Below are 23314 nucleotides of genomic sequence, written 5' to 3' on the forward strand. Positions count from 1 at the left end.
GATGACCAGAACAAAGAGAGATGTTTAATTTGTCAAAAAATCTTATTTTGACAGTTCTCAATTGAAGTATAAAACTGCATAATACCAGCATAATAATGGTATGCCTGCAATCATGTTTGCACTGTCGCTGTAGTGGATGGCACAAAGGGTGTTGAAGTTCACTAGTAACATTTACCATATTGGGTAAACTTTGTACCATGTAGAAGGGACTTACAGGCAAGTTATACAAAAGGGGATGATGGACGGAGCGTTTGAGCAAATCAAACACTCACCCCTAGTCAACTGATCTGGGTTTAGTCGATCACCATTCTTTAGCTCACTCCGCCAACCCAGTTCAGACATGGCCATATGCATATCAGTCTGTCCCTGTGCCTCATGGGAACAGTCCAGCCCGAACTGCCAAAGCCCTGTCTTCCCTGGACCGGAAACAAGCTGCCTGGGACCGGTTTCTGAGCATACCCTGCCAACTTAGGGCGAACAAAGCGATACATAAAGGGGATGATGGACGGAGCGTTTGAGCAAATCAAACACTCACCCCCAGTCAACTGATCTGGGTTTAATCCATCACCATTCTTTAGCTCACTCCGCCACCACAGTTCAGAAATGGCCCATACTTACTATTTACACTCAAACGTCTCATAAACGACTGAATTGATTTACACCAAATAATGAAAAACGCACTTTCTGAGTAAAGTTCTAATTTTTTTCCAAATTTGGAATAATTTCGTTCAGCTGCATTATCTGTAGCTGCAAACTGACTTTCCTATAGGAAGTAAAAGAGGAAATCAAGGATTTGGGCCCCTTCCTTTTATTTCATTTTACAGCCACTCCCTGCCACTCTTGCTTGATGGATCACCCGATTGTTTCCAGGAAGGAGGTAAGGTGGGTGACCTTTTTTGTTTTTGGAAAGTTTCATTAAGATTCGTCAAACTGCGCCAAAGTTATTAGCAAAAAAGGAGATCTTCCTATTGAACTTCTACAGTCACCAGACAACATAAACAAGCTAGGTGCACTCATCTCAGTGCTTTTCAATAAACATTTTGTTTGCTTCGATGAGCGATCCCTAGAAAAGAAATCAACTGAAATTAAAGCATAGGAGCAACTTCAACTGCTTCTGAATTTTGAGATGCTGAGGTGACTTTGAATGAGTTACAATTTTTGTTGAACATTGTAGAGTGTCACATTACTTTCAGAACAATGAAGAATAAAACATTGTAACAAATAAGTCATTTGAAACATAATCGTAATAATTTAATAAAGCTGCTTTATCGTCATAAAATAGACAGAATGGTGATTCTTTTTTTACAATGATTCAATCACTGTGAAAATGTACATAACATACGTCATAGCATATACAACAATTGTTTCGCCATATATAATCAGCAACAGAGACTGCATGATGAAGACACACTTGCATCCTGCTGACATCCCATCTTGACTATCCAGGCAAGCCGAGACTGTGCCATCAGGTTCATCCTCAGCAGTGCAAGGTGGCATGAGCTGCTGAAGTGCAGCTTGCATCAGGCCAACTCCATGTCAATTAAACAGGTATGTATCCCTCATCAGCTGAACATCAGCTGATGCTAGTAACAGATGCGCGGGATGAGTCATTTCAATGGTATCCACAGTATTCCTTAATAAAGTTCATGGATCTAGAAGGCAGAAGAATGGCTGGCGCCTTCACCTGTAAAGCAGTAGACTTTTTTTTACAACACAGTCATCACTGTACTCTCACAAAGCCTTAGTACATTTCTTCCAAGCTCTGCCTTAATTTGACTAATTCCATGAAATAAAGGCTGCTTGTGTCTGGCTCCTGTATGATGTGCTGCACAACATGTTAACCATTGGTAGGTTGTAAAGGCGACAATGATGACATCAAAACCCTCCCTTCACAATGTTACAACTTTATCACGTGTCGCTTCACGTGCTCATGTTATTTTGCTTCCTGGGGAATGGCAAAATACTCTCCAGGGCTATTGGTGGACAAGGATTGTGATATCTCCATTGTCCTGGGATTCAGAGTTTCAGACCGGGTTTTTTGAACTTGGGTAGATGTAAAAAGGGCCATTGGAATTTGTGACGCATCCTTGGAGAACGTTTGAGTGCTTAGGTGCACTAAGGGTGGCCTATGATGTGGTTTGGATTTAATGTTGTCAATGGTTATTAGTGATTGATTCGCAAACTGATTACAAATGGGAATCATTTCAGGCTATCTGAATTTGGCAGTGAAAAAGCAGATTGTAAAGAAGCCATCAGCTAAACCGAATCTTACCGGGTCTTGAACTACAAGCTTCACCACCTGTTCCTTAACTTGGCTTGTAATTTTCCTCACACTTGCAGTGGTCATTGATTGTCAACATTGAATATGCATTTGATCTTACATGAGCATCAGTGTAATTCATTTTTTGTGCAAATGTAATAATGTGCTCAGAAACTCCTGTTTGTTCTTTGTTGATTGTAATATGGCTCAAATTAATGCAGAAACTACCAACATGAATCACTGCCCTGCCTTGGTTTCTAAGAAAACCTTAATGTGTGCACCAGGCGTATCGCGACTGGATCATCCACTGCTTGTAGTTAGTTGCCATAATTTTCTTTTTATGTGCCAACCTGTGGTTTGCCTGTTTTATCCTTCATTCTGGGGTTGCTTTCAATTTCGGACTGTTCTTTTTTAATTGACTCAGGCTATCAACAGGCCACTGGTTTGTTCTGCTTGTTCATTGACCCTTTAATGCGATCTCACTGTTGTTAATCATACAATAATATTCTGTGCATTTAATCACCTCTAAATAAATATGCTTTGAATTCCGATTGGCTTGAACTGTTTTGAGGTACCCGAGTCTTTATCAATGGGGTGCCAGAGGAAATTTTTAAAATAGTTTTTATTTTTTTATTTCTTTCGGTTACTAAAAGAATATGGTTTCAATTTAGAATGAAACCAGTAAGAATTCTGCTGTGTTCAGGGCTCAAATATAACAATGAGTGTCTAGAATGCTAATTGACAGTATTAAGATTTGTGAAACGTCTACGTTGTACAACATACTCTGGAAAGGAAGTTATTGGAAGTGACTAGAAAATGACACCATCTGTACTCATGATTCTTATAAGACAACTTCAAAACTGTAACCCTAACCTGAAGGATATTTGGGTTGGATCTTTGTGATGAGGCCACATCACTGAACCGGAACAGCTCTTATCAGTATACTTATAGTCGGTTGATGTAACTCATGGACTATTTATCGGTCTTCACGTTGAAGGCACATTAAGTTCTTTAGCAAAAAAGAGGGCTCCCAAGTATAGCCTGAAAATCTATGCGACTTGTTTTAGTCTGCTCAACAGGAAGACAAGAACACAAGGGAATGTGCATTGTACCAACATCACAAAGAGTGTTGTTATAAGAGGGGATATCTGTGTGACTCAGCCGACGTCACAACATGATAACTACCGTATATGACGTCTGTTGTTACTGTCTATTGAGATTCTTGTGAACAAGAATTTTTAAAAGTTGGAAGAAATTTAAGTTGATTAAGGTGGTATTGTGTTGGTTAAGTAACATTTTTAGATATAGCACTAGGGGAACAGTGAACAAACAATGCACCAATGATATAAAAATCAGGCAAAAATGTGAAACTGTTTACATTAACCAGAAAAGGAAGTCATCAAGTCAATGCTGCTGGATGGATCCATTCAGCATTCAGTATACTGAAAATAAATACAAACCAGAGGCAGTAAATGTGTATATTCACTGCACTCACTTACAATCGGAATTAACTTAAATGCCCAATAAAGTAGATGGTATGCTTTAAATCAAAAATACAGTTCTTTATCTTTACATTGAAAGCTTTGTGATACAATTCTCAAAACGTTTAACTGGATGTGTTTCATAGGTATGGATGTTACCTATACATAGCTGAGCCCATTATGGATCACACATCATCTAGTTTCAAAGTCTATGAGAAAGAACTAATTTTGCAAAATGTTTATGAAAAAGAAGCCAAGAAAGGAACTAAGGTGATTATATAAGAACTCAATGGGTGTCAATCATGGGAGATCATGCATTTGAAGCACACTTCTTGTAAGTGAAACAGGCTTCAGTGTTTCCGTTATTGGCCTATGAATGAAGATCCAGAGCAAATTTAGTCACAACTAGAAATTGTAACATTTGGCCATGTGGCTGATGACATGGTAAAGTCAGTATGTGTACTGCATTTTCTTGTGAAGGCCATTGTGCTAAGGTACATTACAAGTTGGGACTGGATTTTTTAGTACCTGGTGTGTATAATTGTAATCAGGGCAGCACTAGTGAAAACACTTCCAATTTCTCGTGCTATTCACATCACAATCTGTGCTCTACAGCAGCAAATACCCCAGACCCAACAAGATTCAATATGAATCTATAATGGTGGAGGTAAAAGGGGAACAGATTGCAAGCAGGTCAATTTTAGTTCACAGGCGTTAAAACACCAACATAATAATTATCATGACATAATTAACTTTATTTCTCTTGTTTTAGTTACCTCTATCCTGTTAAATATGTGGCTTTTGATCCAAATTGATCAAATAATTTCAAATATATGAATTTTATAAGAATATAAAGGCTACATTTCCTCTCTATAGCACAGCTCAATTATTAAACTATTGATATCCATAAAATTCTGTTGTTGTTTAAGATGTTTTCATAAGACAGATATATCAAGATGATGAAAAAAAAGAAAAGGGAAAAGAGGAAAGGAGGTTAATAGAGGGATTTACAAATGAAGCACGGAAGTGATACAAAGAGGGTTAGGGGAAGAGGTGTCCATGAGGACAGAGTGACTGAAATGAAAAGGGAAAAAAAAGGGAAGGAGAAAGGGGAAGAAGAGGAGAGGTGAGTGGAACAAAAGTACTTTGGAAACAAAGAGATTGGCAAGAAAAGACGAGTAAAAAAAGTAAGGAGTTGAAAGGGATCAGGGGGAGGAGAGGAGATATGAGATGGCTTTCTATAGGATATGGTCTTGTTTTGAATAGCATCTGGGACGTTCTCAAAGGAGAGGTCTTTAAGAACCTCAAGAAAATATTTATTGGCCAGAAAGTAACACAATTTTAAGATAGTTAAAGGATTGGTCAATGATACTTGATCACACTCCCAAGAACCGTATAAAAGAATACCCCTTTCTCTGCCTGCTGCGCCTTAAGAAGTTACATTTATACAAAAATAAATTTGCTCTTCATGTTGGAGTCTTAGAGCAGATTCGCAACAGCAGAGCGTGGCTTTACTTACTATTATCATGTATTAAGGTTTTCTCCTACAATTAAAATAGAACTTACAATTATCCATCTAGCAACTAAACAGATATCCAAATTCTCCCCCACCCAGATGAACAGAATTAATTTGTGTTGTCTGACCCAAGCATGGCTTTTTCTTCAATAGAGCCCTCGATGCCTTTGTCTATTTTAGCTTTTACCCCTGTTTGAAACTTTCCCAGTTTATTCTGAGGTCCAACAGAAGCCCATCCATTGACAATGACTTCATTATCATTTCAATATAAGGGAGTCTAAAGATGGCGGGAAATGTTGCTCGGTGGAGACAGATGTATAGAGAACATGTCCGGCGATGGGTTGGCGTTCTGCGATAGTTAGCAATTGGAACAGTCCTTTAACGCAAATTTCAAAGCCAAGTTTCAATGAGTACTGCTGTTTATTTCTTTACTTTTTTAAGTTACTGAAATCCTTTTTGCCATCACAAAAAAAATTGCGATATCAAATACAGAAATAGTACAGATAGCATGTGACAGCAAAACGGCCGTTTATGCAGGGGTGTCCAAAGCAAAATAGCAATCTGATATGGACCAAAATAGCAGATTGAGCAATGTATTGGGCTATGTATTACCTCAAAAAACTCTTTACAGCACACTTTACATGGCCATTCATTGCCTACGCTACAAAAATGTTAGCAAGTAAATTGTTAAAGAAGCCTGGATACAGGCTTATTTTATACTTAATTCTTTACAAATAATGGTAATTTATATTATAATTTTGGTATATAAAAATATAGAAATTCAAAATACTTAATACATAATACTTCGTACAACCAATGGTAATAATATTTTTGTCCATTTTAGTGCGCAGGAAAAATAAACAAAATCCAGCTAATTTGCTCTGACGGAACACCCCGGCCATCTTTTGAAACAAGAGGGATTGTCACAAAACGACAGTTTCATTTATAAACAGTACATTTAAGGAAAGCTTTAAATACAGCAAGTTGTGAACCATTGTAAGCAATTAAAAACAGTATGTATTGTATTTTGAGTCACTCGTCCTTTTTTTACTCTGAGCTGGCAGGGTGCTTAAAGAACAATGTCTTTTAGTCTCTTCACTCCTGGCGAGTCCTTTTCTCGACATTCTTGCAGGAGTGGATTAATTTCATGCATAATATTTTCACTGTCCGCCCCCCTGGGCTCCGCCTCTGAGGGCCGAGAAGGACCATTGTTTACTAACTTCTCTCCCTCCCGGCTCCCTGCACAGTGCATGATGCTGTAGGATACTGAGGGCTTGGTGGGCAGGGCGTTCTTTAAGCGAAGGGGAGACGTCACCGGACTCACGGCTTCACATCCGTTTCCTGCTTCACGGACGACACCATTCAACTTGGGGCTGCAAATGGGCAGATCCACTGTCCTCTTGCCTTTCAAGGTGGCCCTGTCATCGATTACATGATCACCCCCATCTTTGCCAAAAGTTGCAAAAGTCCTTTTTGTGCCACAGTCTTCGTAAGGCTCTGTATCCACAGTGCTAGCTTCTATGGAGAGGGCAATAACATTTCTCCCATGCTCAGGCGACTTGGCACGGCTTGGTATGGGGATTCTGGGCATCCAACATCTGTCTGAGTGACCCAAAATCCGACATTCTTCCCTACAGTGGAATCCTTCGCCTTGATCTGCGTAAAAACAAAAATAGGTGGTTGATACACCGTGATGTAATAAACATAATTAATTTTACAAATTTTCCATCGAAGTTACAATCCCTTTCCCTTTTTAAATACATTTTGCGAGACCCGAGCTGTTTCCTGGTTAGCTATTGTGTTAGTAAACCATGTTTTGTTGTTACCATGACACAATCAATACAGTGAAGCCAGAGCACAGAGCATAAAAAGAAATGGAGGGGTTTGAGCATGTTTCATTGGTATGAAAGCACCGCATGTAACACTTAAGGCAGAATTCTAAGGGGCTGATTATGACTTTGGCACAGTTGTGTCGGCTCTGCGCCGGCGCAGCTGTGCCAAAGCCAAGCAAAGACGAGTTGAACTAGTTGAACCAAAGACCATTAGGTTGACAGACCCATTTTTAATATATTTGACAAGTTAGGGCACACACACACACACGCACACATACACACACACACATATACATATATATATATATATATTATTATTTTTTCTAAAATCTGGCCAATCGATCATTTCACTGAGATAATTAGTATTCCTATCCAAGTTTTAAGGACATTTCTCATCTTATGCACTCCTTTGATATCACCAAAACTCTCATTACATGCTCTGCCAGCAAAGAATAGAAGGAAAAGCAGTGGCCCGTGTTAATAACCAAAGCCAAGCATCTTAAAGACAATATCAAATTCTACCTCAGGGACCGAGGTTCAAATTAAAGTTTATTATCATTACCACAGTATTGATTATTTGAGGCTCTCATAGACAAATATAAAACTGAAAACATCGAGAATAATATATGTTATGCAGGAGAAAACACTTTTAACACAAAAAAGCAATAACTCAATAATAAAAGACTGGCATGAGCAGTCGCTTAGAAGACATATTCTTTTTTCATTTTTGTTTCACTCTACTTTGTTCTACAGAGGCTCATATTCTATTTCGAATTTTCAACCAGCAATAAATGGGGGCTGTACATTTTGCTTCATGTCTGCATTTGAAAAAAATTAACGAAATGGAAAATATAAACCAAGTGTAGGGTTCTACATGGCACATTCAAAACATTACTACATTTAAACTAATATTTGCTGATTCTAGTCCATGAAACCAAGTTTCTTGAGGTTTTGCTCAGTGTTACATGCTGTCAAAATGTCGTCCACTAGACAAAAAGATATTGGTAAGAGACTTTGCAGAACTTGTCAAAAGGGTTACCAACATATTTCGCAATTCCCAAACTCCCATCCCTGAGGCATATACTTTGTGGAAAGCAGCTTATTAATAGATTACAAAGCACGGGGAGTCAATGAAAAGTTGTGTGTTGTAAAATATGTCGTAAAAATAAGGGATTATATGAATACTAGTTGCTTGACGTGTCCATTGAGTCATACATTGTGACACACTGATTCTCAATATGAAACTACACGATTGCTCACACAGATGTGTAAATAAAGGGTAAACTACCATTACTTCGCGGCCACTACTTCGAATTACCATTTTTATGCATCTTTTACTTTGCAGTTACCATTAGAACACATGCTTTTACTATGCATTTACCATTAGAACACATGCTTTTACTACACATGCTTTTACTTCATAAAAACCGTTACTTTGCAACTACCATTACTTTCTAATTAAAATAAAAAATGCAATGGTATCGGTAACGGTATTTGCGAAGTAATAACTTCGTAGTAAAAGCTTGCAAAGTAATGGTTTGTGTAATAACGAGTCATATTCATAGTAAAGTGTCTTTATGTGACAACTGGGCTTATTGACCCACCAAACAGTAAACTCCAGGTGCCAATAATGATAATAGATGGATAAAGCCATTATCATCAAGTCCTAATTGGCCCCTTGGTTCTAGAGGCATTTCACTATGCAACCCTACGGAAGGGTCCATCATACACCTGAATAATGCCCACATCTTCACAAGCTACCCAAGAAATGCTGGTGTACCCCAGTCACTGTTGGATCTCACACTTGTCTGGCAAATATTTTAATCACTGAGTTCTATATGAGATAATGACTTCATCTGAGACAGACCATTTCGCACAGAAATTCATTCTTGGAATCGAAACCGTATGTGCAAAGGTCTTCTAGCCTCTCTGTTTGTAGAACGCTAGAAAGAAATCACCTTCTTTCAAATGCAAACTTTCAAATTTCTAATAAATTGCCTAATTTCATATTTGAAATGGATTGCTCTGCCTAGAGACTTCGAAGTAGTTGTGACCTACCTAATGACTTGAGAATGTTTACTGAACTTACCATTATTGACTCCAGATAACCTCTTTCTAAGGATTACCAAAACACCTGACACCATAGCAGTGACACTTCTCTCCAGCATTACATACCATACTCCGTAATTCATAAATGTCACAGTTACGGGATAAACTTCACTTGTTTTGCAGCAAACAGGATCTCCCTAGCCAAGCAACCGTCAAAAATATGATGAAACATTGGGATAAAGCAGAAATAACCGTAAATAAAGGCTCACAATTTTAGGAGCCAATTATGACAGTAATGATAGACTCTCCTGGTTACTTGTTGAGATCTTTTTTTCCAAGACATTTGAAAAACATCATCTCAGATTTTCAAATAGTCTGCAATTTTGACCAACTCCTCCCATATGATGCAGTCTCAAACCTGTATCTTGATCAATTTACTTACTCGGTCATATAAAATGGCACTGCTAAGTATTCTGGTCATGAAGAAATATGATGGGGGGATTGAACATACGATGACGAGGGCAACTTAAATTGAAAAAAAACATGTTTTTCTTTTTTTTTAATGTAAGTTTCTGTCTTATGTCGAATCTACCTCCTCCTCTCCCTACCTCCCCCCCCCCCCCCCCAGGCCCCTGCCCGCACCGCTCTTACCTGCCTGGCTGTGCGCCCAGATAAGATACATTGTTGACATTTTAAAATGCATATTCACTTGTTTGTGTGTTTTGGTAAGGCACTGGCCACAGACTAAATTCATACAGTTGTAGGAATGTGGACAGCAAACTATACTAAATAATGGTCGCCACTGGTAATACTTTGAAAGATGCATTCGTTTTAAATCCACAGGATTTGATCACATGTGGTCCAATAGGTTTAGTAAATTGTGTCTACAAATGAGAATAGTCCCCTGGAAAGGCAGATGTCCTGCAGACATTTTATATTGCAGGGAGCATGTTAGGTTTTCAGTTCTTCTACAATACAGCCAGATAAAGAAGCTTTTATGTCTCCACATTTAGCGCATTTGCCTTGTTGTTCACAAAGAATCTAGGAAAAATAGACCCAGCATGTGCTTTGCATCTTGTTGCGCACCAGAGCTCCAACTCCTTATTCAATTGTGCATACAACCTTAACTTTCAGATAGATTTGCATGTCTTTCATAGAACAGCATGAGGAAAGCAGCTGATAAAAATTCATATCACAGAGCATAATCCTGCAAAATTGGAGCCTCATATGCGAGCCCAGCATCAGTGAAGTAACACCTACTTTTGACTAAGCATATTCAATACCAATCAATTTTCAAACATTTGCCCTGAATGCTGTATCTTTTATTGAGGTTGAACACCAAGTACCATTTCAGAGAGATAGCAGACGCAGTGAGCGGTCTCTGCAACAGGGATGGGTTCCTGCTGCGCGCCCGTCCAATGTGCTCTGAGAACAATGCAATCAGCTCATTCGGCATCAGGATCTGTGTCCAAGTGCTGCGGCTCAGAATTATTTCCGCTGTGCGAACAGCAGTATCGGATTGACAGCATAGGACTCTCAAGGCGCCGCTGGAAACCCACACTGAAGGAAATGGGTGCCGCGGTCATGCTAATTTGAAATGCCAGTCAGTGAACAAATGCTACTCTTAATTTTTAATTATTTCCAGATTCCTGAGCAAGTACAATAGCACGCATGAGGTGCGGCGGAAAACAAATTGACAAACAGCTACAAATTGCATGGTGCTAGCTCTCTAATGACAATAATCTGAACATATTATAACAATATTAGCCAAGTGTGACTAGCCGTCCTGGTGAATATCAACGGGTGAATCTGCCTCCGCAGGCCCCCTCAAGAGGGTGAGATCACTCACTTGCAGCACTGACATTCACAACTGTTGCCCCTTCCCTGCCTTACCACACTTAAGGATTAATCAGGTTATGGAAAGGGAACATCCTACTTTTTTCTTAGTCACAGAAATCATGCAGAAGAATCTAATCCTTCCACTTCCAACTTCTTTCTCTCCTAGTGAGAGTGTACTCATGGGTGAAGATGGCAAAAAAACATATCCAATCTAGGTGTGGATTGGCTGGTGCTTCAAATTCAAGGAACTGGAGTTTACTAAGCTCTCAATGTGATAGGCAGCAGGATTGTGGTATCTCTTTGGGGTCAAGTCGATATCATGCCTGCTTTGGGGACTACTAAGAGCCTCCCTGTCTTGTTTGATATCAGCTCATACATAACTTAGCAATGCAGTCTCCTCTCCACATTCACAGTGGTAAAGTAACCATTGTCTCCCAGTGCTTATCTGAAATTTAGTATGAAACATTTGCTACCCAAATTAGTGAGAGATTTGAAAAAAGCAGCAGAGTAAAACAGGGACTTTACTCCCTTTAACTCAACAGTCAAATAACTGTTTTTAACTCTGGCTTAAGAGCTTGATGACACCAGTGCTTAATTTGAGCTGGTGGTTTCTGGAGCTTGGCACAGGCACTTCATTGTTAACACAGACACTTAGACAGCTGCTACATGGTGGCACAGTTTGCATAATTTAGAGATGAGCAAAGCAGCAATTTTTTATCAATTTAGTATTCATTGAAAACAACTTATACCGGCTACTGAAGCCATTTTTATAGTTTTGGGGGCCTGGAATGGTCTAAATCGTCACACTTGTAGCAGTGTGCTGGTTAGTAGTTGTGTAGGCACTGTCATTGGCAACGCTGGCAGGGGCAATGGGAGGTGCAAGCTGCAGAAGCCTCCTGACTAGAGCCCTGGAACTTATTATTTTTACAAATCAAGCACTGGCTGTCACCAGATCTTGTGTGAATACAACACTTCAGTGCAACATAGAACCTATGAAATAAGGGGCTTGATTTATATTCAGCACCCTGGAGTCACTTGTTTGCAAGACTTACCATCAGCCGCGGTCGGTAGGGGAGTACCTGCCGGGGCGGTGGTGGGGGTGGGGGAGGGGCAGGTTGGGGGTTAGAAATGTATGGATAATGGAGGTTTGCAGGTAAGTAAACATTTAAATAAATCAAACTAATTTCGTTGCGCGCACTGCATCCCCAAATGCAATGCAGTGCGCGCAACGGAATTCGTTTGATTTATTTAAATGTTTACTTACCTGCAAACCTCCATTATCCATACATTACTAACCCCCACCCTGGCCCTCCCCCTCCCCACGACACCGCCCCGGCAGGTACTCCCCTACCGACCGCGGCTGCTTACCATTAGACCTTGGCTTCTCTAATATTTACGTTGCTGTACGATAGTTCATCTCAGGCATTCCAGCAAATTAGATTTTAGGGATCCATATTGATGAGTCAGACACAGCCACATTTTTATTATATCTACAATGGGAAGAGTGAGGTGACGTCTCTCCCATGTTGGCCCTCCCTCTATGCCTGGCCACATAAAGATAAGATAACATAAAATATGTTTATAAAGCGCTCGATTGCCGCTGCATCTTGGCGCTGAGAAGTGTGAGGAGGGACTGCTCTGTTAATCCAGTGACTTAGTTAGAGGGGAACAACCAGGATTTTAGCAATTTCCTAAAATGCTGCCTGTTTGACTGGTGTCTCATAGCAATTGGCATCTTATTCCACAGTTTAGCTGCACAATGTGATATACTCCTACCTCCACATCTTGCTCTGTGAATTATGGAGATTTGTACGAGACCCGCATTTGTGGATCTAAGATTTCTCGTGGGAATGTACCATAAAAACAGTTTCGAAATATCAACATCATCTCCTCCGTATAGTGCCTTATGAACCAGAAAGAAGGCTTTAAATTCCACTCTTTGGTGGGTAGGGAGCGAGTGTAGTGACCTTATACCAGCAGAGGAGGGATGTCCTTTAGGAATGTTTAATAACAATCGTGCAGCGGCATTTTGTAACAATTGTAATTTAGTCCTCTGCACCTTGTCAATGCCCAGAAAGAGTGCATTGCAGTAGCCTATTTTTGAGAGAATAAGAGCTACTACCACAGTTTTCCTGAGTTCCTGAAGAATGAAGGGGAAAATCTTTCGTAAGATCTTCAATAAAAAGAAACAGGAGGATGTTAGGCGGTTAATCTGACCTGCGAAATTTAGCTGATTATCGAAGATCATTCCTAGATTCCTGACCTTACCTGTCGGACAGGGACTTTCACCAGCCTCAATTGGCCACCAAGTTTGATTCCGCAGAGATTGGCCCTTGCCAAACTCCATAACCTCTATTTTATCGGTATTAATCTTAAGAAAGTTTTGACTCATCCAGCTCATGATTTTGGTCATACAGGTATGAAAGCTTATTGCAGTGGTCTCCGGATGTTTAGATACGGATATGACAAGCTGAGAGTCGTCCGCATACGAGACCAAACTAAAGCCATGCTCTCTGATGAGTCTAGCCAGTGGAGTGACATAGATATTAAATAGGGTCAGTGGCAAAACCAATCCCTGTGGCACACCACATGGAAAATGAAATGTGTCAAATTGAAAATGTTCCCAGTGTATGTTCTGCTCCCTTGAAGCTAGAAAGGAGGAGAGGAGGGCCAGAGCTGTTTCCCCAATCCTCACAGCCTTCAGCCGCCGCACAAACATAGTACGATTCACGGTGCAAATGCTGCTGATAGGTCTAAAAGGATAGGGACAGCTCTGCCCTACCTATGCATGCCCAGCTTAGCTGGTCAGAGCCTCAGTCGAAAACATCTTGCAGACATACCTTGTGGGTTGAAGAAGATGTTTCCTATGAATCAGTTTCTAATTACAGTGACTTTGTCCCTGCCATATACAGAGATAATCATAAGCAGACTGTAGGGCTACGTAAGAAGTGGCTCAAGAATACCTAATAAAACGTTACTTGCATTATATGTGCACGCCAGACATTATTTTCAGGTGACCGCCACAATCACATATTTTAATGCAATTCACTCCTTTGAATGTCATAGAGTAAGTTCTCATTTTTACCACCATCCTACCAGATTATCAACAGAGGCAATGATATTTTAGCATATATTAATAACGTTTACGTGCATGAAGTGGCCTACCTGCCATCCTGCTAAAAGCAGGGATATGTTCACCAGTCCTTGGCAATGTCTTCCCTCGGTGGAAAAGTACCCTTCAGAAATTGATAGCCAAGTAACCCCTGCCCCATGCAAACACTTATAAACCTCAAGGGAATTTACCATACAGAGATGACATCTCTCTTGGCTTATGCCCTGAGCAGTGGGGGCTCCTCCGCTATGGCGAAGGAGTGTCACCCCACTGCTTTCTCGCAGTGCGAGAAGCAAAAACATAAAATGGTAATACCGTTTAGGTATTACCATTTCATGTTCCTTTGCTGGCAGGTAGGTGGTGTGATATTTGATCTGCTTAGGGAGCAGGGCAGAGGATGAGTGGCTTGCCTACTCCTGAGTGCGCAATGACTGTTTGGTCGTCCCTCTTGTGCTGCCCAAACCAGTCATGCGCTCTTTCTCCATGCAGGCTGCATTGTAGCCTTCATGGAGAACATGCCCACCTAGGTTGAGCATTGTGTCAGGGTGCTCAGACCAATCACAATGCTGCATTGTAGTGTTGTGATTGACTTAGGGGAGGGAGCCTGGAGGCCTGCTTTCTGTTCCTGTCGGAGGTAGGAGAGCAGGAGCAGAGAAGATGCGGGACACGGCATCAAGGTAGGTTTTTTTTTTTTATTATGACCCCCGCGCATGCCCCATGTCACACACCCCACCCCACCTGCGATCCATGCCTGCCGCAACTGGCCATGAGCAGAGAAAATAATACTTATGGTAAGAACACAAAAGAAGCATGTATAATGAAGCATACATCTTAATTACTAGTCAACTTCAATAACACATAGTTAGTAGTATACCTTTGATTACATAGGGGGGAATTTACAAGGACTGGTGCATCCCTGCATATTAGCAGGGATGTGCCAGTACCGATGTGACACATAATTCTATCCTTGCGCCACCACGGATGTGTCACATTTACAATGCGGCGCACCGTGGCGCAGGGATAGACAGATGTGTGTTCCATCTGATGGCATAAGGGTGGCGCATTGGTGGAGTCATGTCGCAAGCGCGAAGCAGCTCCAGAAATGTTTAGAGACCGCACATACCTAACATGCTGCGCCACTCCTCCATAAGGTTTCGTCGCAGCGGCCTCTGAAAAGTAATTCAGTGAAATCTTGTAGATTTCACTGTGTCACTTTTATGAGGCTTTTTCTGACAGAACGCTCACTATGCATACATTAAACCTGGCGCAGGTTTAATGTGGCGCAGGGCTTTACAACTTAGCGCATCTCCCAAGATGCGTCACGTTGTAAATGTGTGGCAACATGGCGCATGGTTTACGCCACCGTTGCATCACAGAAGTGACGCAGCGGTGGTGTAATTGTGTTGCAAGGGGCTTGTAAATCTACCCCAAAGTGTTTATTTGTGAAACCCCTTTCCCAAAGAGCTCTACAATGCACGATGAATGTACAACTCACGTAATCCAGTTAGGGTCATTCTGCATTCACGTAAATGGCAACGTGAAGGACTCAGATGTTTGTGTTTGGTTCCCTGACCAAAGAGCTCTTTTAATTGTTAAACTTTTATGTACAAAGATTCACAAATATGCTCTTGTATCACTATTAGCCATCCTACCCAGATAACATATTAGCATGAATCAGGACAAATGATCAGCTGTGCCATATAAAGGATTTACATGTTCAAGGCTCTGTTCACATCCATTCATCCATCTGCCACCCAACTCATCCGCCCAGTCACATGTCAGTCTGTCCATCCAACTGTTTGTCTGTCCATCCTTCCATCTTGTCTTATTAGTTGGCAAAACATTTTGCCCAACCAGATTGAGAAGTAATGTTAATGCCAAAAAGGTGCCACTGTAGACAAAACGTTTTTTATTTTATTGTGCTGTCACCCAGTGATGGTAATTTCTAGTGAAGTAGATAATAATGTGGCTATCTGGTTTGACTAAACGTTTCTTGTTTTCAATTGTCTTGTTGTTAAAAGACAGCCCATAAAATCCTCTCTTACAACATTTTAAGGGCCTGATTAGGAGTTGCTTATTGTATTTTGACCCGCGTGTAAACCCCTATTTACGCATGGGTAGGAATTTTGAGTTAAAAGGCATTTAACGCATCTGAGGGGGTCGTAATTATGAGTTAAAAGGTATTTAAAACATCCAATAACCATTGGATGCGTTAAATACCTCAAGCTTTGTTACATTTCGACAGGTCAAACCAGTTGAATTTTAACGGGGGAAATGTGTACAGTATTTGCCATACCGTGCACATTTTGGTGTGTTAAACACCAAAATCCACATGTTATTTCTCTATAACTCGTAGTAGGTTCTATTTATTGCATCAGATAAATAAAAAACTCCAGGGTATCGTTATTTACCAGGTATGATAAATAGCACCTTTCCTTCTAATCAGGACCTATGTGTGCTACCGTCACTTTTCGTCTAATGTGAATAAGCCTCAAAATTATTTTTAAGAGGAACCTCGCATTTGTTTTCTCTTTTACTCTTATCCGAAGGAAAAGCGCTGAGGATTAGGAGTTAGCAGCGTGTGTCTATCAGGCTTGTTTATATCCCCGGTGTGAAAGCTGCGTTGCGACAGAGCATGCGCGAGAATCTAACTGCTATTTGTTGTAGTATGGAATTTAACTTCTTTTCTGCAAGCATAATATGAAACACGGCCTACTCAAAATTCATGGCTCTTGTTAACATTTGCCCCGCAAAAGAGAATTTATTTGGCTAACTAGACAAAAAAATGTGCTAATGTAGCAGCAAACCCCTTAATCATATTCGTACCAGTGCGATTTTTCTACCTCAAGTCCACCTACATAATACAGTTTGATGCAGTATCATTTTTTGTTGTCTGATAAAAAATACATGAGTGATACGTTTTCATATTGTTTGTATGCAGACTCGCACAGCAGTACAAGGAAGATTTGTCCTCAGCACCTAACACCTGCATTTTCATGCATGTGTTTTATTTTGAAGAAATGCAGCTTACATGGTGGTTTTGACGGGAAGTAAATTACAATAAATGGACAGTGGAAGACATAAATTCTCTGAGAATGAGATATAAAGTTTTCAAAATCAATTCAGGAAACCTAAGCAGCAGCATCTTGCAGTCCACGTCTAAAGTGTATACACTTACTTATGCAAACAAGGGTGGCAAACGTATCATTAGAATTCAAAATAAAACTTCAACTGCAGATCGCCATGTAAATATATTTCACAGTAGTCTATAATTCAAAGCTGTAGTCTGGAATATAGAGTACGGGAATATTGTCACAATAATATTGTAGACAAAATATTCAGAACCAAAATATTGAAAGTTAAGTGCATATACAGAAGTATATATTTATTGTTCTTAACTCCATATCTACGTACCTTGCATGTGTATATATTATCAAGGTATGTATATGCAGAGTTAGGTAAAGAAAATGTATAACTTATCTGTCAATATTACATACTAACATCCAACAGAATCTGTAACAGCTCGCGTTCTGCCACCCCTGCTCTCATATGCTATACCCAAATGGAACAATAATTTATAGTGTACTGGCACCAACCATCCCATCCTGAACGGTTAGACCTTAAAACAAATGTTAATACTTTTGGTCTGCTCTTCACTGCTCATATTGCACAAATTAGGAAATTAGCTGAACTGGTGACTGCCGTAGTGCAATATTGACAGATCCATTGTTATCAGGGGAATTGCTTGGGGGGGGGGGGGTGTATGGAGTGTTTCACCCCCTAATAAATGCATTTTATGATAAATAGTTGGGTATAGGTGCTTTCACTCGGGTATTGTGAGGTGTCTGTCGGATTTCACCTGTAATTTTTACATGCACACAGAAAAAACATATACACTCTCTCCCTCTGTTGTGAAAGTCCTCAAAACTATTGGTTATTTTACAAAATATTGTGTTTTCTCTCTTAGTACTCCTACTAATTTGCATTCCTCTCCCTTTCCACTGTCCTTTAGGGCCCTCTCATGTACTCTGCTTGTCATATAATGAATTTAAACATGATATGCAAGCGTGATTGTCAGAAAATCTGAAGCCCCCCTCCCCTAATCGTACTGGCCAAGCTACACCCCTGATAGTGGTGCACCTCACAACTCAGGCTCAAATTTCAGATTTGTATAAATTAATTGGGTTAATTACTGTCCATCATGCCTACATCAAAACTCAGAGTACGATTATAAGAGCTAACTGTGTAGTGAGGTTGTACATGCTACTGTTTAAGTCTTCAATGACTAGCTACCTGCTCTCAGCATTTGTTAAGGCAGAATAGGAAGTGGCTGCCCACTGCAATGTTGGCAGTTGGCTTCTTCTGGCACATTTGGGGTAAGTAGGAAAGACCCTGTGCTTCTCTCATCTCTGACGAGGAAATTATAAGTTGCCTAATGATGCATCACCCAAGAAGGCAGCTGTCGTTAGATTGAACATGTGTCTCCTTTACTTGCATAGTAACCCTAAAGCCAAAAGCATGGCCAAATTGGGTGGCATATTAGCAAGAACCTTGTTAAAATTATCGCCGTTTTAGCGGCAGGAAACTGCCACTAAAACGCGATAATGGGCTTGCTAATATGCGTTATAGAATTCCAACGGAAACCCAGGATAGATGTGCAGGACATCTAAACTGGTCTTCTATTGGAATTCTATAACGCATATTAGCAAGCCCATTATCGAGGTTTTAGGGGCAGTTTCCTGCCGCTAAAACGGCGATAACTTTAACGAGGTTCTTGCTAATATGCCCCTAGGTCTTCAATTGCAGACGTTAAAAGGAATAATTTAAAGAAATGAAAACGTATTAATGCGTGCCAAATTATAGCACTTCAGAAAAAGAACAATAGAGTCAATACCATGTCAAAAACAAGTACCCAAATTTATATATTCGGCTAAGCATCACTCATATAATCAGTGTGTAAATTTTTTTAAGGAAAATGTTTTATGATGGCCTAATCTGGGTTTGAAGATTGAGTCATTGTTACATTATTGTGATTATAATGAGTATGTAAACGGTTATGAAGCAGGTTTAAATACAAATAGGTCGGAGTAATATCAGTTTGTAACAATATTAAAATTTAATAAATGAGGTATTTGCAGATCACCCCTCTTTATTAAATCAAGCATGGTTTTTAAGAATTATTGATTATTGATTGTTGAGTTGTACTGTAAGGCGATTTATGAAATAACTGTAATTAGTTCAATTAATAAGCCAAATGTGAGGATAAGTACTTTTGCTTATGAAAATTAGTGGACTGTTGCACTATTTATACTGGTAAGCCATAAAAATGTATTAATGTCATCATATAAAAGATTATTTTACTTTATCGTATTTGTATTTTTCATACCATGCATGCTATGATCTCAATTGTCTCTAGGTGCAGTTGTCAAAATCTGATGCTGAGAGGTCTAATCAAGTATATAAATTACAATGAAGATGAAGATGCTTGCCTCTAATGAATTTTACAAAAAAGAACACAAATGTAAATCAATGACGTGGATAAATGAAAACTAATTGTAATGTTTCTTTAGTCATAATTTTTAGAAATGTCAGGCCCACCAATTCACACACCGGACAGTTCAAAATGAAAGTTTAAAAACGGCTGGGGATACCAAATAGACCTAGCTGACAAATAATTGAACATCATAAATGGAGGTGTTTGTCCCTTTCTGTCGAAATTATACATATATTTGGATATGTCAAATGATCCTTTCATTTACAGGATTCATTAAAGGTTCTTCATGAACATAGCTAGTTATGATTATTGAGATTAGAGTGTTATGAAGTGAAGTATATTTCAAAAGTGAATTATTTCACTCTTGAATTCTTTTACAGGAAGAAGCCTGTATTATTAGCAGTGCTTACACCGGCCCTATGTAGTTATGTCCATTCTGGAACTAAAATATAGTGCCATCTGAAAGGCCTAAATCATCACAGAATATGAATTGTACTTCAAACTCGCTTGGAATTTCATGCTGTGTCCTCATTATTTCATGAAAAGTAGTACAGTCTCTTATTTGCTGAGTGGAAGCTTCCTCTTGTTTGATCAACTAACTCATAATATTACTCTCAAGAGAGCAGGCAGTCCACCACGCTGCCCCTGATAACTTAACTAGTAAAGTATATTAATGACTTACATTGCAGTTTAAAAAATCGATTTCAAAGGCTTAAGCCTTCAGGGATAATAGTGCGCATCAACATAATTGGCATAAAGAGAAACAGAGAAATAAAGTCATTAATGAAAATGTTTTAAAAACAAATTATCAATTGAATAGACCTATTAATATGATTTTAATGGGTGGATTTGATAATATGCACATCTCTATAGAGTGGTTAATAGAGCATTGTTGGAAAATGGCCCTTCCTGTAAGGTCATCCTCAAACTTTTCACCTTCCTCCTCCTACATTTTGCTGAATTCATTTTGGTTGCCTTAGGACTCTGACCATTTTACCACTGCCAGCCAGTTCTAAAGAGCATGTGCTCCCTGCCTAAAACATTGTAATATTGGCTCATACCCAGTTGGCATATTTAATGTACTTATTAGTCCCTAGTACAGTGCACTACATGTGCTCAGGGCCTATAGAGTAAATGCTACTAGTGGGCCTGCAGCACTGATTGTGCTACCCACTTAGGTAGCCCACTAACCACATCTCGGGCCTGCCATTGCAGAGCCTGCGTGTGCAGTTAAACTGCCATTTTGACCTGGCAAGATAAACTTCTTGCCAGGCCCAAACCTTCCCTTTTAATACATATGCCTCCCCTAGGGTAGGTCCTAGACAGGCCAGTGGGTATGGTGTAATGTTTAAAAGTCAAGAAAAATACATTTAAGTTGTACATATCCTGGTAGGGAAAATCTCTCAAATTCATGTTTTACTACTGGAAGGATATCATTGGAATTACTTTATTACCTTTTATAAGTATAATTCCCAAATGGGAAGATATAATTGATTCAAGTTGGGTGTCCCTGGAATCCTAATTTCAAATTCTAATTCATGGTGAAGTCGGATTTTAAATTACAATTCTGAAAATGTCAACTTTAGAAAGTTTGTGTAACAAGAAAAGACAATACAGCACAAGTGCTCTCTATTATATGCTTAGTAAAACACAGTTAACTAGTCTGCCAAAGTGTATGTATTAAAGTGTGCACCCTGTAGGGGGCTCTGCCAGCCACCTTATTACTACAGTAAACAGAATCAGCCCGGATGAATGTCCAGGAGCTCAAGATGCACTACTATAGTGTCACTTAAATACCAAGTGTACAGTTGGAATTTAAGTGACACTATAGTAGTGCATCTTGAGCTCCTGGACATCCATCCGAGTCGATTCTTTTTACTTTTAGAAAGTTGATATTTTCTTGTTTTAGCCACTTGGTGCCTTTAGACTGCATATGATCACATGACTAGGTGTAGTTGGCAGTTGGATTTGTGTATTTTTCCCCGCCAGCCACATACAATGGGACCTTGAATGTGTATCAACAGGCCATCTTTGGCAGGATGAGAGGGAAGAACTGGCGCAGCCTCACTGACACCTGAATAGACTGTGCCCTGTCCACACACAAAGAGCTGCATACCTCCTGTAGTGAGTCTGAAGCAAGCGCAAAAAGGGAGGACATCTGTGCACTTCAAATGCATATGTTTGAAGTTTCACCTAGTTCAAATGCACCACTGAGTATAAGTACTGGGCCTCAGACACCACCACTTCAGTACACTTATGGACCTATGGATACTCTACCAGGAAGAAGGACTGTTGAGCTATTGATGGACTGCTACTCTGCTGGAATCCTGCTTGGCTGTGCTGATCTGATGTCTGCTTCCCTCTTGCTGGGGTGAGAAGGACTGGAACTGCGCCACTTGACCCCAGAACCCAGAGTGACTTCAAGGAATACCTTGCTGGTCTCCTGATATGAAGCCTCATGGACATAACAGGATTTCAACCCATGCACCTGGACTCTGACATCTGTGAGTCTACACTGACAAGTGGTGCCACCCCAGTCATGGACCCTGGTAATTGGGTGTAAAGTGCTTGCCAGCGGAACTGGTGCATCTTCTCTGCTGAGCGACGCATTCCCAATCAGAACCAACTCATCTCCTCAGCTGAGTGCTGCATCCCTGAGCAGAACTGACAGATCACTGCTGCATGGATTGGACCTGCTGCAAAAGACTTGCATTGTCGCTGCTTTCCACATGCTCGGACTGACACAGTGCCTTAGGATTCACTCCTGTGTAAGACTTTTACCAGCACAAGCTCCTTACATCGCATGTTGGCGGGAGCCTCAACTTCAACAACGAAACTGCATATCGCAGCTGCACCGCTCATCAGAATCAAGCATCACCTCTGCTCCACCTCGCATCCTCTGCACTGGGCCTCGCATAACAAGCCCCATAGACAGGATCCGCAACGTCAGTGCAACAGGCCCTCGCACTGCAGCCTCACTGCATCTCGGAACAATGTATCGCACCTGCTGCGCAACACATCTTCAGCGTGGTTCCACACAGCGCACCTCACACAGGACTTAAGGTACTTTATTCAGTGGGTCAACTGGTTCCCTGTAGCCAGCCTGCACTCCATCGTGGTCGGTCTGAAATTGTGACTTTGTCCCCATCCGGTGCAACCAGATGACCCCAGAAGGTCCTTTGTGCTTTCATGTACTATTTTCTCATTAATCTTTAAAAATGAATTACTCCGGTTCTACTGACTGGATTAGTGTAGTTTTGGTCTTGCTTTATTTTTTTAATTTAGAGCTATTTTTTTAACCTAGTTTTGAATCATTTATGTGGTGTTTTCACTGGGTTTCCATTTGAAGTGTTGCACATATACTTTGCAAACAGCCTCTAAGATAAGCCTGACTGCTCTGTGGCAGGCTACCAGAGGATGATCACAGGTTCATTTACCTGCCTCTTACCCTGACCAGGATTATGGTTGCTCTTTTACCATGGCTCGCACTCCAGTAAACCAACAACTCCATTTTTAACATTGTCTGCTAGTAGTTCCAAATGCTGCTTTTTTGTGTCACTTTTGTAAGAATTTCTGTTTGATTGCACTTTGTGGAGACGCATATCTTGTTACAAACAAACCAAAGCACATGTATTATAAAATAAGTGACATATCATTACTTATCGGCCCAATAACACCATTCAATTTCTTCACACAAAGCACTCCGGGAAGTGAAAACTGGTCACACAATG

The 23314-nt window shown here is 40.2% G+C and overlaps 1 protein-coding gene across 4 annotated transcripts in view; it reads right to left on the reverse strand.

The window, feature by feature from the left end:
• Nucleotides 1-1229: 1229 nt before the first annotated feature.
• PCDH19 (protocadherin 19) overlaps nt 1230-23314 on the reverse strand; it is a 199967-nt gene continuing 177882 nt past the window's right edge. For all 4 annotated transcript variants that reach the window (XM_078688430.1, XM_078688429.1, XM_078688427.1 and 1 more), the window contains one exon: nt 1230-6913. In XM_078688430.1, the coding sequence (XP_078544556.1) occupies nt 6327-6913 (587 nt within the window). In that variant the 3' untranslated portion in view covers nt 1230-6326. The remainder of the gene's footprint in view (nt 6914-23314) is intronic.

Source organism: Lissotriton helveticus, chromosome 4_1 (assembly GCF_964261635.1).
Source record: "Lissotriton helveticus chromosome 4_1, aLisHel1.1, whole genome shotgun sequence".
NCBI classification, from domain to species: domain Eukaryota; kingdom Metazoa; phylum Chordata; class Amphibia; order Caudata; family Salamandridae; genus Lissotriton; species Lissotriton helveticus.